Source organism: Salvelinus alpinus, chromosome 38 (genome assembly GCF_045679555.1).
Source record: "Salvelinus alpinus chromosome 38, SLU_Salpinus.1, whole genome shotgun sequence".
Lineage (NCBI taxonomy): Eukaryota > Metazoa > Chordata > Actinopteri > Salmoniformes > Salmonidae > Salvelinus > Salvelinus alpinus.
In genome coordinates, this window is record NC_092123.1 from 1,697,501 (window position 1) to 1,714,511 (window position 17,011).

The 17,011-nt window shown below is 46.8% G+C and overlaps 1 protein-coding gene across 2 annotated transcripts in view; it reads right to left on the bottom strand.

The window, feature by feature from the left end:
* LOC139566530 (unconventional myosin-X-like) overlaps nucleotides 1–11,491 on the bottom strand; it is a 64,592-nt gene extending 53,101 nt beyond the window's left edge. For both annotated transcript variants that reach the window (XM_071387847.1, XM_071387846.1), the window contains exon 1: nucleotides 11,168–11,491. In XM_071387847.1, coding sequence (XP_071243948.1) covers nucleotides 11,168–11,188 — 21 coding nt within the window. In that variant the 5' untranslated portion in view covers nucleotides 11,189–11,491. The remainder of the gene's footprint in view (nucleotides 1–11,167) is intronic.
* Between the last annotated feature and the right edge of the window lie 5,520 nt (nucleotides 11,492–17,011).

Genomic DNA, 17,011 nt, shown 5'->3' on the forward strand with positions numbered 1-17,011 from the left:
AGACTCAGTGAGCATAGCCTTGCTATTGAGAAAGGCCGCCGTAGGCAGACATGGCTCTCAAGAGAAGACAGGCTATGTGCTCACTGCCCACAAAATGAGGTGGAAACTGAGCTGCACTTCCTAACCTCCTGCCCAATGTATGACCATATTAGAGAGACATATTTCCCTCAGATTACACAGATCCACAAAGAATTCGAAAACAAATCCAATTTTGATAAACTCCCATATCTACTGGGTGAAATTCCACAGTGTGCCATCACAGCAGCAAGATTTGTGACCTGTTGCCACAAGAAAAGGGCAACCAGTGAAGAACAAACACCATTGTAAATACAACCCATATTTATGTTTATTTATTTTAACTTGTGTGCTTTAACCATTTGTACATTGTTACAACACTGTATATATATAATATGACATTTGTCATGTCTTTATTGTTTTGAAACTTCTGTATGTGTAATGTTTACTGTTAATTTTTATTGTTTATTTCACTTTTGTATATTATCTACCTCACTTGCTTTGGCAATGTTAACACATGTTTCCCATGCCAATAAAGCCCCTTGAATTGAATTGAATTGAATTGAGAGAGAGAGAGAGAGAGAGAGAGAGAGAGAGAGAGAGAGAGAGAGAGAGAGAGAGAGAGTGGAACTGTATGAGGGAGGGACAGCTGCCTGCTCTGAGGGAGAGATGGAGGGATCATGAAGGAATGAAAATAAATGAAATTATGATGAAAACGACCCCCAGAGGGTTGGTCTCCGCCCGGCTAAATAAGTAGTCCTGTGTGTGTGTGTGTGTGTGTGTGTGTGTGAGTGTGCGTGCGTGTGTGTCCGTCCTCTGTTTAATTCATCATGATGTAAAGAGTGGAGGTCTGGCAGCCATAACACATTCAGAACAGACCTTTTAATACGAGTGAATATATTAGTTCATATACACTACTGTAGTGTACACACACACAAACACCGCAGGCATGGAAGCATGCATATACACACACACACACAATATGTGCCACTCTCATGCTTACATTGAATCAACATGGCACAGTATAGAGTTTACCCCAGCCACTGGGTCTGACAGAAACACAGAGAGAGAGAGAGAGAGAGAGAGAGAGAGAGAGAGAGAGAGAGAGAGAGAGAGAGAGAGAGAGAGAGAGAGAGAGAGAGAGAGAGAGAGAGAGAGAGAGAGAGAGAGAGAGAGAGAGAGAGAGAGAGAGAGAGAGAGAGAGAGAGAGAGAGAGAGAGAGAGAGAGAGAGAGAGAGAGAGAGAGAGAGAGAGAGAGCTGCATCCCTGTCTCACCCCACGGCCCTGTGGAAAGAAATGGGTGTTTTTTGACCATTTTAACCAAACAACAAGTGTGGGGTTAAAATTGGCAAAAACACACACATTTCTTTCCACAGCGCTGTGGGGTGAGACAGGGACGCAGCTTAAGCCCCACCCTCTTCAACATATATATATATATCAACGAATTGGCGAGGCCACTAGAACAGTCTTCAGCACCAGGCCTCACCCTGCTAGAATCTGAAGTCAAATGTCTACTGTTTGCTGATGATCTGGTGCTTCTGTCACCAACCAAGGATGGCCTACAGCAGCACCTAGATATTCTGCACAGATTCTGTCAGACCTGGGCCCTGACAGTAAATCTCAGTATTCCTCAGTGTTCCAAAAAAGGTCCAGTCGCCAGGACCACGAATACAAATTTCATCTTGACACTGTTGCCCTAGAGCACACAAAAAACGATATATACCTCGGCCTAAACATCAGCGCCACAGGTACCTTCCACAAAGCTGTGAACGATCTGAGAGACAAGGCAAGAAGGGCCTTCTATTCCATCAAAAGGAACATAAAATTCGACATACCAATTAGGATCTGGCTAAAAATACTTGAGTCAGTTATAGAATCCAATGCCCTCCAATGCCCTATGGTTGTGAGGTCTGGGGTCCGCTCACCAACCAAGAATTCACAAAATGGGACAAACACCAAATTGAGACTCTGCATGCAGAATTCTGCAAAAATATCCTCTGTGTACAATGTACAACACCAAATAATGCACCCAGAGCAGAATTAGGCCGATACCCGCTAATTATCAAAATCAGGAAAAGAGGCATTAAATTCTACAACCACCTAAAAGGAAGCGATTCCCAAACCTTCCATAACAAAGCCATCACCTACAGAGAGATGAACCTGGAGAAGTCCCTCTAAGCAAGCTGGTCCTGGGGCTCTGTTCACAAACACAAACACACCCAACAGAGCCCCAGGACAGCAACATAATTAGACCCAATCAAATCATGAGAAAACTAAAAGATAATTACTTGACAGATTGGAAAGAATTTACAAAAAACTGTGCAAACTAGAATGCTTTTTGGCCCTAAACAGAGAGTACACAATGGCAGAATACCTGACCACTGTGACTGACCCAAACTTAAGGAAAGCTTTGACTATGTACAGACTCAGTGAGCATAGCCTTGCTATTGACAAAGGCCGCCGTAGGCAGACCTGGCTCTCAAGAGAAGACAGGCTATGTTCACACTGCCCACAAAATGAGGTGATAACTGAGCTGCACTTCCTAACCTCCTGCCCAATGTATGACCATATTAGAGACACATATTTCCCTCAGATTACACAGATCCACAAAGAATTTGAAAACAAACCCAATTTTGATAAACTCCCATATCTACTGGGTGAAATACCACAGTGTGCCATCACAGCAGCAAGATTTGTGACCTGTTGCCACAAGAAAAGGGCAACCAGTGAAGAACAAACACCATTGTAAATACAACCTATATGTACAGTTTATTTATTTTCCTTTATGTACTTTAACTATTTGCACATAATATAACTTTTGAAATGTTTTTATTCTTTTGGAACTTCTGTGAGTGTAATGTTACTGTACATTTTTATTGTTTATTTCACTTTTGTATATTATCTACTTCACTTGCTTTGGCAAGGTTAACATATGTTTCCCATGCCAATTAAGCCCATAAATTGAATTTGAATTGAGAGGGGGGGGGGGGGGGGGGTTAGAGAGAGAGGTAAAGGAGTTGGGGAGCAAGAGAGAGAAAGAAGACTGGAATGAATGTCCAACACGTCACGGTGTCATCTTTACAACGTGTATTTATGTGGTGGGGGACACTAGGACCGTGGTGGACCCCTATCGGCCAGGCCTCCCCTTCCACTGTTGCCGGGGGATATGGAGGTGTGATGTGTTGAGTCACAGTGTAGAGAATTTACTACATCTGTAACAACGCCCATGGAGACACACACACACACACACACACACACACACACACACACACACACACACACACACACACACACACACACACACACACACACACACACACACACACACACACACACACACACAACCGGTCAAAAGTTTTAGCACCTCAATTTTTCCAGTTTTTATTGAAATTCACAGTTTAATGTCTTAATGTACTCTGAAATTAAAGCATAGAACAGAAACAATTGGAGACAAAAAATAAATCATGGAATTGTTTTGTTTAACAAAATTGTATCTACATTTTTGACTCATAAAAGTAGCCACCTTTTGCAGACATAACAGCCGAACACACTTGTGGCATTCTTTCTACAATGGAAATCAAATAATGTTAGGAAAACTCTTCCCAACATTGTTGCAGAAGTTCCCACAAATGTGTTGCACTTGTAGGTTGCTTTGCTTTCACCCTTCTGCCCAATTCATCCCAAACCAGCTCGATGGGGTTTAAGTCTGGAGACTGTGCAGGCCATTCCATGATTTGAAGCCTACCATGTTGTTCTTTTCTTCTAAGGTAGTTCTGACATATCCTGGAGGTGTGTTCTGGGTCATTATCTTGCTGTAGGATGAACCCCATAGCCTGGAGGCATGTTCTGGGTCATTATCTTGCTGTAGGATGAACCCCATAGCCTGGAGGTATGTTCTGGGTCATTATCTTGCTGTAGGATGAACCCCATAGCCTGGAGGTATGTTCTGGGTCATTATCTTGCTGTAGGATGAACCCCATAGCCTGGAGGTATGTTCTGGGTCATTATCTTGCTGTAGGATGAACCCCATAGCCTGGAGGCATGTTCTGGGTCATTATCTTGCTGTAGGATGAACCCCATAGCCTGGAGGTATGTTCTGGGTCATTATCTTGCTGTAGGATGAACCCCATAGCCTGGAGGTATGTTCTGGGTCATTATCTTGCTGTAGGATGAACCCCATAGCCTGGAGGTATGTTCTGGGTCATTATCTTGCTGTAGGATGAACCCCATAACCTGGAGGTATGTTCTGGGTCATTATCTTGCTGTAGGATGAACCCCATAGCCTGGAGGCATGTTCTGGGTCATTATCTTGCTGTAGGATGAACCCCATAGCCTGGAGGTATGTTCTGGGTCATTATCTTGCTGTAGGATGAACCCCATAACCTGGAGGTATGTTTTGGGTCATTATCTTGCTGTGGGATGAACCCCATAACCTGGAGGTATGTTCTGGGTCATTATCTTGCTATAGGATGAACCCCATAACCTGGAGGTATGTTCTGGGTCATTATCTTGCTGTAGGATGAACCCCATAGCCTGGAGGTGTGTTCTGGGTCATTATCTTGCTGTAGGATGAACCCCATAACCTGGAGGTATGTTCTGGGTCATTATCTTGCTGTAGGATGAACCCCATAGCCTGGAGGTGTGTTCTGGGTCATTATCTTGCTGTAGGATGAACCCCTGACCAACTAGGCGCACACCAGAGGGTATTGCATGGCGCTGCTAAATGCTGTGGTAGCCATTATGAGTCAGGGTGCCACTCACTCTGTGCAAGTCGTCGACTCTGGTTCCAGCAAAAGAGCCCCAGACCATCACGCTTCCTCCTCCATGTTTGACAGTTGCTGTCACACACTGAGGAACCATCCTTCCGCCTACTCGACGGCGTACAAAAACCCTGCGTGATGAACCAAAGATTTAATCGGTCCATAAGACCTTCTTCCAGTCTTCAGTAGTCCACTGGTGGTGCTTCATGGCCCAGACAAGCCTCTTTTTCTTATTTTGCCATCTTAGCAATGGCTTTCGTACTGCCACTCCACCTGTCAAACCTGCAGCTCCAAGTCTTCTCTTCACAGTTGAAACTGAGACTTGCTGACTTCGACCAGTGTTAAGCTGTGCTTGAAGCTGTTGTCCTGTGAGCCGCCTATCACGCAAGCCGTTGACTCTCAGAAACTTGTCTTCTGATTCTGTTGTGGCTTTGGGTCTGCCAGACCTCTTCCTGTCAGAGTTTCCAAGTGCCTTTTGATGGTGTAGGAAACTGTACTCATTGGCTTTCTTTGCAATTTCTCTAAAGGAAAGACCTAGACTTTTAAGGGTTATAATGGTCTGTCTGTCTTCCTTTGTTTAATTGCCTTTTTCTCACCATTATGATAGCAATATACTACTTCCTGCAGTACAATACTGTCCAAATAATGCTTAAGAGAGTGTAGTAGCAGTCGGTTCCAACACTGCTTTTATACAGACGGTGTAACAGTCCTGACCTGTTTTATGTTGTTTTTTATGTGTTTATGGTCAGGGCATGTGTTTTGGGTGGGCAGTCTATGTTATCTGTTTCTATGTTGGTTTTGGGTTACCTGGTATGGCTCTTGATTAGAGGCAGGTGGTTTGCATTTTCCTCTAATTAAGAGTCATATTTAGGTAGGGCGTTCTCACTGTTTGTTTGTGGGTGATTGTCTCCTGTGATGTCTTTCGTCGTTGTCGATGTGTTTTCACTTACGGGACTGTTTGACTGTTCGTGTGTTTCGATGTAACGTTCCTGTCCGTGAGTTTACGTTTGTGATGTGAGTTTATGTTCAGGTTGCGTTCTACGTCGTTTTGTTATTTTGTAAGCTTTGAAAGTGTTTGTTTTCGTGTCATCAGTTTTCGTTTTATAAATAAAGATGGCATATTTCCCTGAACCCGCATTTTGGTCAGAAGATCCTTCTCTCCTCACCTCATCTGAGGATGAGGAAAGCGACAGCCGTTACAGAATCACCCACCACGCTAAGACCAAGCGGCAAGGGAAAAATAAACGGAGTAAGGGACAGGAGAAAAACAAGGATTTCTGGACATGGGAGCAGATAATGAATGGAGAAGGTCCCTGGGCTAAGGCAGGAGAAAATCGCCGTTCCCAGGAAGAGAGGGAGGCAGCTAAAGCCCAGGAGCGGTGGTTTGAGGAGGCAGCAAGGAGACGTGGCTGGAAGCCCGAAAAGCCATGGGAACAGGTGGAGGCACTGAGGAGAGCAGAGGCTACCGGAGAGAGGAACCGGAGCTATGAGGGAACGCGTCTGGCACGGAAGCCAAAAAAGCCCGTAAGTAATTCCCAAAAATTTCTTGGGGGGGGGCTAGGAGATGGTGGGCCAAGGGCAGGTAGGAGACCTGCGCCCACTTCCCAGGCTTACCGTGGAGAGCGGGAGTACGGGCAGGCGCCGTGTTACGCAGTAGAGCGCACGGTGTCTCCTGTACGAGTGCATAGCCCAGTGCGGGTTATTCCACCTCCCCGCACTGGTAGGGCTAGATTGGGTATTGAGCCAGGTGTCATGAGGCCGGCTCAACGCGTCTGGTCTCCAGTGCGTCTCCTCGGGCCGGCATACATGGCACCTGCCTTACGCATGGTTTCCCCGGTTCGCCTACATAGCCCGGTGCGGGTTATTCCACCTCCCCGCACTGGTCGGGCAACCGGGAGTATTCAACCAGGTAAGGTTGGGCAAGCTCAATGCTCAAGAGAGCCAGTACGCCTGCACGGTCCGGTATTTCCGGCGCCACCTCCCCGCCCCAGCCTAGTACCTACAGTGCCTACATTACGCACTAGGCTACCAGTGCATTTCCAGAGCCCTGTTCCTCCTCCACGCACTCTCCCTATAGTGCGTGTATCCAGTTCAGTGCCTCCAGTTCCGGCCCCACGCACTAAGCCACCTGTGCGTCTCCTAAGTCCTGTACACACTGTCACTTCTCCCCGTACTAGTCCTGAGGTGCGTGCCCTCAGCCAGGTGCCACCAGTGCCGGTACCACGCACCAGGTATAGAGTACGCTTTGAGAGTTCAGTGTGCCCTGTCCCTGCTCCACGCACTAGTAGGAAGGTGCTTATCATTAGCCCGGTGCCTCCAGTTCCGGCACCACGCACCAGGTCTACAGTGCGCCGTATCCGGCCAGAGCCATCCGTCTCCCCAGCGCCATCTGAGCCATCCGTCTCCCCAGCGCCATCTGAGCCATCCGTCTCCCCAGCGCCATCTGAGCCATCCGTCTCCCCAGCGCCATCTGAGCCATCCGTCTCCCCAGCGCCATCTGAGCCATCCGTCTGCCAGGAGCCTGCAAAGCCGCCCGTCTGCCATGAGCCTGCAAAGCCGCCCGTCTGCCATGAGCCTACAGAGCCATCCGCCAGACAGGAGCCGCTAGAGCCGTCAGCCAGACAGGAGCCGCTAGAGCCGCCCACCAGACAGGATCTGCCAGAGCCGCCAACCAGACAGGATCTGCCAGAGCCGCCAACCAGACAGGATCTGCCAGAGCCGCCAACCAGACAGGATCTGCCAGAGCCGCCAACCAGACAGGATCTGCCAGAGCCGCCAATCAGACAGGATCTGCCAGAGCCGCCAGCGAGCCATGAGCAGCCAGAGCCGTCAGAGAGCCATGAGCAGCCAGAGCCGTCAGTGAGCCATGAGCAGCCAGAGCCGTCAGTGAGCCATGAGCAGCCAGAGCCGTTAGAGAGCCATGAGCAGCCAGAGCCGTCAGAGCGCCATGAGCGTCGAGAGCCGTCAGCCTGCCATGAGCGTCGAGAGCCGTCAGCCTGCCATGAGCGTCGAGAGCCGTCAGCCTGCCATGAGCGTCGAGAGCAGTCAGCCTGCCATGAGCGTAGAGAGCCGTCAGTCTGCCATGAGCGTCGAGAGCCGTCAGCCTGCATGGACCTGCCAGAGCCGTCCAAACAGGACCTGCCAGAGTCCTTCAGCCGGGATCTGCCCCTTATTCCGGTGCTGGTCCTTATCCTGGTGCTGCCCCTTGTTCTGGTGCTGCCCCTTGTCCCGGTGCTACCCCTTGTCCCGGTGCTACCCCTTGTCCCGGTGCTGCCCCTTGTCCCGGTGCTAGCTGTTTATTTAGGGGAAGGTAGTGTTAGGGTGGTCAGTAGAAGGGGTAGACAGAAGAGGGGAGTGACTATGGTGGTATGGGGACAGCGTCCTGAGCCGGAACCACCACCGTGGTCAACTGCCCACCCGGACCCTCCCCTGGACTTTGTGCTTGTGCGCCCGGCGTGCGCATCTTGAGGGGGGGGTACTGTAACAGTCCTGACCTGTTTTATGTTGTTTTTTATGTGTTTATGGTCAGGGCATGTGTTTTGGGTGGGCAGTCTATGTTATCTGTTTCTATGTTGGTTTTGGGTTACCTGGTATGGCTCTTGATTAGAGGCAGGTGGTTTGCATTTTCCTCTAATTAAGAGTCATATTTAGGTAGGGCGTTCTCACTGTTTGTTTGTGGGTGATTGTCTCCTGTGATGTCTTTCGTCGTTGTCGATGTGTTTTCACTTACGGGACTGTTTGACTGTTCGTGTGTTTCGATGTAACGTTCCTGTCCGTGAGTTTACGTTTGTGATGTGAGTTTATGTTCAGGTTGCGTTCTACGTCGTTTTGTTATTTTGTAAGCTTTGAAAGTGTTTGTTTTCGTGTCATCAGTTTTCGTTTTATAAATAAAGATGGCATATTTCCCTGAACCCGCATTTTGGTCAGAAGATCCTTCTCTCCTCACCTCATCTGAGGATGAGGAAAGCGACAGCCGTTACAGACGGAGGGTTTGAGAATAATCAACAAAACTTGGGACACCTGTAGGAATTGTTAGCGTCAACTTTCAAGGCTTAATTTACGTCCATTGCTGCAGAACAGCTGTAAGTTGTTAACCCTTTACTTGTTCCCTGAAAAAAGGCATTTTTTATAACTCTGAAATGTACCATACTTTTCAGTTTTTGGTAACCAAAACTTTTTTTTTTAAACCTCTGGCAGTTTACCGCGTACCTTTATACCATTTTAGGTTATTCACTGGACTTTCAATAAAATGTCAATAAAAACTGGAAAAATGGGGGTGTTCTAAACATTTGACTGGTTGTGTACACGCACACTGAGTGAATGACGTCACAGTAATAAGGGGCGGTTGTTAAAGCTATATCAGATCGAAGATAAAGAAGGATGGAGGTAAGTAGCCTACAGTTAGAGGATAACACATTAATGCACAGACGAGACAATCCGTGTGTGTGTGTGATGTGTGACGTCTTTGTTTGTGTGTGCTAGAATGAAAACCCCAACACCGTGATGGAATAACTTAGAAACAGGGAGGAGATGGAGGTAAGGAGAAAGAAGAGGAGGAGGAAGAGGAAGGACTGAGGAGGTGGGGAGGTTGGGCACCATCCATCCCCAGGCCTGAATGGGGTGAATTGGGGAAGAATGCGGCCCTGTTTTTATGTGTTAGAAACAAAGAACACACCAACCATGTCTAAACCTATTAGGCTTAGGTTGTTACAACAACCTGTCAATATATTAGCATATAATAGATTATCCTGCAGAAAACACATGTAGTTTATAGAAAAATGTTTTCTACTGGGCCAAACTCAGTGGGCTAGCAAACTGGTGGCCGGACTAGAGATCTATTAGCGCCGCCGGCAAAGAGACGGAGCGAAAAGTCGTAAATTAGCTGATTGATCTCGGTGAATCGGTAACAACGCAATTTAAACACCAGGACAAGAGAGGACCTCTCTAACTCTCTCCTTTCTCTCTCTCTCTCTCTCCTTTATCTATCTCTCTCTCCTTTCTCTCTCTGCAGTGACGGAATCCAGTGCTATGTAAAAGAGGGACAGGGATGTTTCATCAATCATTTAATAGCAGATGTCAGTGTAACAGTATAGCTTCCGTCCCTCTCCTCGCCCCAACCTGGGCTCGAACCAGGGACCCTCTGCACACATCAACCACAATCACTCACGAAGCATCGTTACCCATCGCGCCAACTACTTCTAGGTCTCAGAGCGAGTGACGTCATCGATTGAAACACTATTAGCGCGCACCACCGCTAACTAGCTATCCATTTCACATCGGCCACATCAGGATGGACAGAGATAGTTTTCCACATTGTTAAAAACACTGTACATGGCTTATAATAGAACATTTCAAACGTCTTTATCCCTTTGAAACCTTTATGAGTGCAGTGGTTATTGTAAATATTTTTTTTAAATTATTGTTGATGTTATGTTTTGTTTCTTCTCACTTTTGTTCATTTCACTAGCTTTGGCAAAGTAAACTTATGTTTCCCATGCCAATAAAACCCCTTTGAATTGAATTGACTTGAGAGAGAGTTTCAGACATGGCGTTAATAATCCATAATAACAACCATAGCCATCGCAACTCGCTGTCTCACCTACAGTCAATTCGTATCCTTCCATTTCGCTTTCATCATACAGAAGCACCTACCATCTCTTCTTTCTCCTCTCTCCACCCCCTCCTCAAATCCCGCAATAGCCACACCTCCCATCCTCCCTCTCCGAGACACAGCCCACACAGTCACCCCAGAGAGGGTAGAAAGAATCCCCCCACTGATCATACTAGTATAGACACTAATAACCCAGTAGGTTAGTAGCTTGACGATACCATGCTTTTCTCCCTTAACAGATTGGTCTTAATCCGAAATGCAGCATTATGGAAAGACTAGCCTATTTACTGGTCAGCCTGCATTTAGCCAATTAGGCTACTCCTCTCCTCCTCTGAGAGAATGGACAGATGAGGATGGCAGTGCAGGCTACATGATGAGTGGTGTGGTGCCATTTTAGCACATCCTGTCAGTAGACTTTAGTCTAATATGATAGGTAGGCTAGTATTCACTTGTGTTGATGACATTGGCCTACATTTTGAGAGAGAGAGAGCGAGAAAGCAAATGTTTTCGATATTGTGACACATAACCTACACCTACTGTATTTTCTCCAGTAGCCTACCAGAAGAGTTTTATTATGCTTGTGTCTGTCGAGGGTCAGCCATAAATGGATTCTCGTTGAACCACCACCATAGCCTACACCAAATAAAAATGTCCAAACGATATTCACAACACGGGTTCATGACAGGCTACCATGTCATTTATATTTATATCATTTGGCCAACCAGTACCGGGGAAATATAATATTAAACCGGGGAAAAGCCCAACTCCCATCCCAGCTTACCTCCGCGAAAAACGCCTCCATTCTTCTCTATGTTGCTGCCCGGCGCGCGTGAAGTCAGTCGGTGGGCAGACGCTTGTCCCAGTGTTAACAGAGAACTAAATCACAGCGGGCACCGGGCAAGCTCGGTATGGGTGGTGGTGGAATAGACTCATTGGTCCTGTTCGGTGGTGATTTCCATTCATTTGTAAGCGTCCCGATTTAAATCCGAACGACTACAATCCCTGATGTGTGTGTTCCCACCCAACGCGAACAGAGAGAGAGAGAGAGAGAGAGACACACTCACACACCTCTTCTCCGTGTGTGCCGCTATAAAATTGTAAGATAAATCCCAAACAGGGAAGCCAACGGTTCCCTCTTCAGTCCTGACCGTGAACTGACAGACTACACGGAGCGGCAACCGAGTGTGTGTTTGTCTGAAAACGAATAATGGTAAGGATAATGATCATGAGAGACAGAGTGAGGTAGCAACATTATCTTTATCTTTATCTTTATCCAAACTGTATGTCGCCACCACAACAGAGGACCTGATACCCGAGTCTCAGGAATTCTCTGTTTGTTTCTGAAGAGGAAAATAACAGGATGTGAACAGAGCTCGGAGCCACACGCGCGCGCGCGCGCGCGCGCACGCACACACACACACACACACACACACACACACACACACACACACACACACACACACACACACACACACACACACACACACACACACACACACACACACAGTTAATCATTGGACTAGTAACCGAAAGGTTGCTGGATCGAATCCCCGAGCTGACAAGGTAAAAATCTGTCGTTCTGCCCCTGAATAAGGCAGTTAACCCACTGTTCCCCGGGCGCCGAAGACGTGGATGTCGATTAAGGCAGCCCCCCCCCCCACACCTCTCTGATTCAGAGGGGTTGGGTTACATGTGGAAGACACATTTCAGTTGAATGCATTCAGTTGTACAACTGACTAGGTATCCCCCTTTCCCTTTCATTATGTGAACTTTGCCGTTCTGGGCTGTGACAGTGGCTGGGGTGAGTCACATTCCCTCTAGGCTGAAAGAGGATAGAACACACACGCATGTGCACGCACAAACGCACGCACGCACGCACACACACACACACACACACACACACACACACACACACACACACACACACACACACACGCACACACACTCTCTAACCCGCAAATACAGAAAATGCGCTATAGGCTACAGTCAAAAACGGCAGAACGATTTTTTGACTGGGAGTGCATGATTTTTTTTCTTCTGATTTAGATATGTTTCTGCATATAATTTCGGACATTTTGGCAAGCGATTTGTTAGTCAACTTGTCTATAATTAGATACATGTAGTTTCTCTTCTGTCATTATATGTTGCCCTAGAATACTAAATAAACCCTTGCTCAACAGAATAATGTCATAGATCGATAGAATGAATGCGTGAATATAGTTGACATCAGTAAAGTTTTCTCTGGCATCTTTCGCGGATTAAATACGTTTAGGGACTGTGATAACATACAATAACACAAAGAAAAAAAACGGGTAGATTTTCTGTTCAAAATGTCCAAATGACATCAGTTTGACCGGTTGTAATGGAAAAAGAAAGCTGTGAAAACGACCCAACGTGTTTCTGATAAGATTTCAGTTCGGCTTCGATGCACATTTTAAGTGGTTGAAATACTATCACCTTTTATTATGCTTTTATGTTGAAGACAGCCCCTTTACAGATGGTATCTAACTGAGCATTGCATTATCTCAAGAGGCAGAAATAAATAAATAATATTTCTCCACACCTGTTCCCAAGTCCAAATTTTGCCTACATTTGGTGTATAATATTACGGCAATAAATGCTTAATTCTGCAGGAGTTAATATTAAGGCTATGTTAGAGGTTATAGACCTACAGTCTGTGTCCAGATTTCAGTTGACATTTAACCCATCTGAACAGAAGGCTACAGTTTTCTTGACATGCCATAAGCCTATTTGTCGAATTTGTATAGCGCCTCACAATCATCACACATAACACAGCTGGCACTACTATCATCCTTTTTCACCAAATATTTTCCAAACATTACTTTTCTGTCCCTCCCTTCTGTTTATTTTCAACTCTCCTTTCGCTGCTTTTGTCTTTTCGAATTAAACTTCGACATTGTCCTTTTTGCCTCCGTGGTTTGACGTTAACTGTTACTGCCCCGCGGATATAATAGCGTGGACTGCAGGTTATTAGTCAACCTGCGCATCACTAACACACACACACACACACACACACACACACACACACACACACACACACACACACACACACACACACACACACACACACACACACACACACACACACACACACACACACACACACACACACACACACACACCTCTGTCTTCCCTTCACTGGATCTATCACGTGAGCTGTATTCTCTTGTTCTCTCCAGACTTCCAGAAAGAGGGCACACGTGCTGGGTTTCCAATCTCAGCAGGGTGAGGTCTCTCTGGGGCATGGCATTGTCAAGCTCAGCCTGTTCCTCTGGAACCTGTATGAACCCACCATATGATCGCACACACGCGCGCACACACACACACACACACACACACACACACACACACACACACACACACACACACACACACACACACACACACACACACACACACACACACACACACACACACACACACACACACACACACACACACACACACACACACACACACACACACACACACACACACACCAGTAGAGCATTGACTGGCCAAGAGTGATGGATCCTAGGACAGAAACCGCCCTCAGGGCCAGAAGAGTTACTATGCCCTCTCTCTATCTGTCTCTCTCAGTCTCTCTGCGTGTGTATGCCCTTTAGGCATGTCACATGTTGTCTGTGGGAAATCCCATCACTCACAATGTCAAAGCCAATCAGTTTTATGGGGAAATGGCTGTAAATATATTTTTATCAACCTCTCTCTTTCTCTCTCTACCACGTTCTTTATCTTTTCTGTCTAGATACACATTTATAACCGTCTGAAATAAGAGACAAAAAGAGAGAGGACACCTACAGGCTATTCATCTGAGAGAGTTAGCACAGAGACAGAGAGAGAGAGAGGGAAAACTATCCAACTCTGGTTCTGGAAAGCTACCCGAGTGCAGGGTTTCATTCCAGCCCTGCAGAAACACACCTGATTCAGCTAATTATGGTCCAGACAGAGAAAAGACCTGGATCAGTGGAATATTTGAATCAGGTGTGTTTGTGATGCGCAAAAACAAAAGCTTACTTATTGTGAGGCTCTGGATGAGAGCATCTACTAAATGACTCAAATGTCTGTGACTGGTGCGAATTAGCCAGTGGAGAGTAAAGTTTGTATCAGATCAGTTCTAAGAAACAGCATCTTCAGATTGGAACCTTATATGGTCACACATTTTCAAGAAGTGGAAACTTTCTGTTGACAGTTGAGAAGAAGCAAGAGGCAGGCCTATGATGCAACCAGGGTTCATGAAGCACCAGTTGTATGTGGTTCTGTCCCCATCAATCTGAGATGTTTTCACCCATGAGAGACCTTCACCACTGCATTCTGCTCTGACATGTCAGGCCCTCCATGATTCTGTGGAAAAGATGAGGAGATATTGGGCTCAGCATCACGGGGTCGCCAGTATTGCAACATTGAGGCATAAGATAACTGACCAAAAGCAGATATAAGGTGACTGGTTCGCCACAACACATCAAATCAAATGTTATTTGTCACATGTGCCGAATACAACAGGTGTAGACCTTACAGTGAAATGCTTACTTAACCCTTAACCAACAATACAGTTTTAAGAATTTAAATAAATAAATAAATGAATAAGGAACAACAATAAAATAACGAGGCTATATACATGGGCTTCCGGTACAGAGTCAATGTGCGGGGGCACCGATTAGTCGAGGTAATTGAGGTAATAAGTACATGTAGGTAAAGTGACTATGCATGGATAATAAACAGAGAGTAGCAGCAGCATAGAAATTGGGAGTCAGGGTGGGGACAATGCAAATAGTCTGGGTAGCCATTTGATTAACTGTTCAAGAGTCTTATGGCTTGGGGGTAGAAGCTGTTAAGAAGCCTTTTTGACATAGACTTGGCGCTCCGGTGCCACTTGCCATGCGGTAACAGAGAGAACAGTCTATGACTAGGTTCGCTGGAGTCCTTGGCAATATTTGGGGCCTTCCTCTAACACTGCCTGGTATAGAGGTCCTGGATGGCAGGAAGCTTGGCCCCAGTGATGTACTGGGCCGTACGCACTGCCCTCTGTAGTGCAATTGCGTTTGAAGGCAGAGTAGTTGCCATACCATCTGGTGATGCAACCAGTCAGGATGCTCTCGATGGTTCAGCTGTATAACTTTTTGAGGATCTGAGGACCCATGCCAAATCTTTTCAGTCTCCTGAGGGGGAATAGGTGTTGTCGTGCCCTTTTCACGACTGTCTTGGTGTGTTTGGACCATGATAGTTTGTTGGTGATGTAGACACCAAGGAACTTGAAGCTCTCAACCTGCTCCACTACGTCCCCGTCGATGAGAATGGGGGCGTGCTCGGTCCTCCTTTTCCTGTAGTCCACAATCATCTCCTTTGTCTTGATCACATTGAGGGAAAGGTTGTTGTCCTGGCACCATACGGCTGTCTCGTCGTTGTCAGTGATCAGGCCTACCACTATTGTGTCGTCTGCAAACTTAATGATGGTGTTGGAGTCGTGCTTGACCATGCAGTTATGGATGAACAGGGAGTTGTCACGCCCTGACCTTAGTTATCTTTGTTTTCTTTATCATTTTGGTTAGGTCAGGGTGTGACATGGGGGATGTATGTGTTTAGTCTTGTCAAGGGGTTTTGTATGTTTATGGGGTGTTTACTAGTCTAGGTGTCTGTATGTCTATGGTTGCCTAGATTGGTTCTCAATTAGAGGCAGCTGTTTATCGTTGTCTCTGATTAGGAACCATATTTAGGCAGCCATATTCCGTTGGGTATTTCGTGGGTTATTGTCTATGTATTTGTTGCTTGTGTCTGCACTTTATATATATAGCTTCACGTTCGTTTTGTTGTTTTGATTAGTTTGTTTAAGTGTTCTTCGTTTCGTTATTAATAAATAGAAGAATGTATTCGTATCACGCTGCGCCTTGGTCTTCCTCTCTTCCTCCATACGACGAACGTGACAGAATAACCCACCACAACCGGACCAAGCAGCGTGAAAGGAAGGAACAGCACTTTGTGGAGCAATGGACTTGGGAGGAAATATTAGACTGCAAGGGACCATGGGAACAGCCGGGTGAATATCGCCGCCCCAAGGCAGAGCTGGAGGCAGCGAAAGCCGAGAGGCGGCATTATGAGGAGCTAGCTCGGCAGCGCGGCTGGAAGCCTGAGAGGCAGCCCCAAAAATTTCTTGGGGGGGGCACACGGGGAGTGTGGGGAGTTCAGGTAGGAGACCTGCGCCAACTTCCCGTGCTTACCGTGAGGAGCCGAAGATGGAACCAGAGCCAGTCGGGGTGGAATTGGTGGTGAGCAAGGGGAGTGAAACAGAGACTGTGAAGGAATTAATGGGGAAATTGGAGGAGAGTGAAATGAGGGAGTTTCTGTGTTGGTGCATGAGACACGACATCCGCCCGACGGAGCGTGTCTGGGATTTGATGTTACCTGAGTCAGCTCTCCATACTCGTCCTGAGGTGCGTGCTAACCGTCTGGTAATGACAGTGCCAGTCCCACGCACCAGGCCTCCTGTGCACCTCCCTAGTCCTGCACCTCCTGTGGCAGCCCCACGTACTAGCTCTCCTGTGGCAGCCCCACGCACCAGCTCTCCTGTGGCAGCCCCTCGCACCAGTCCTCCGGTGCCGGCACCACGAAC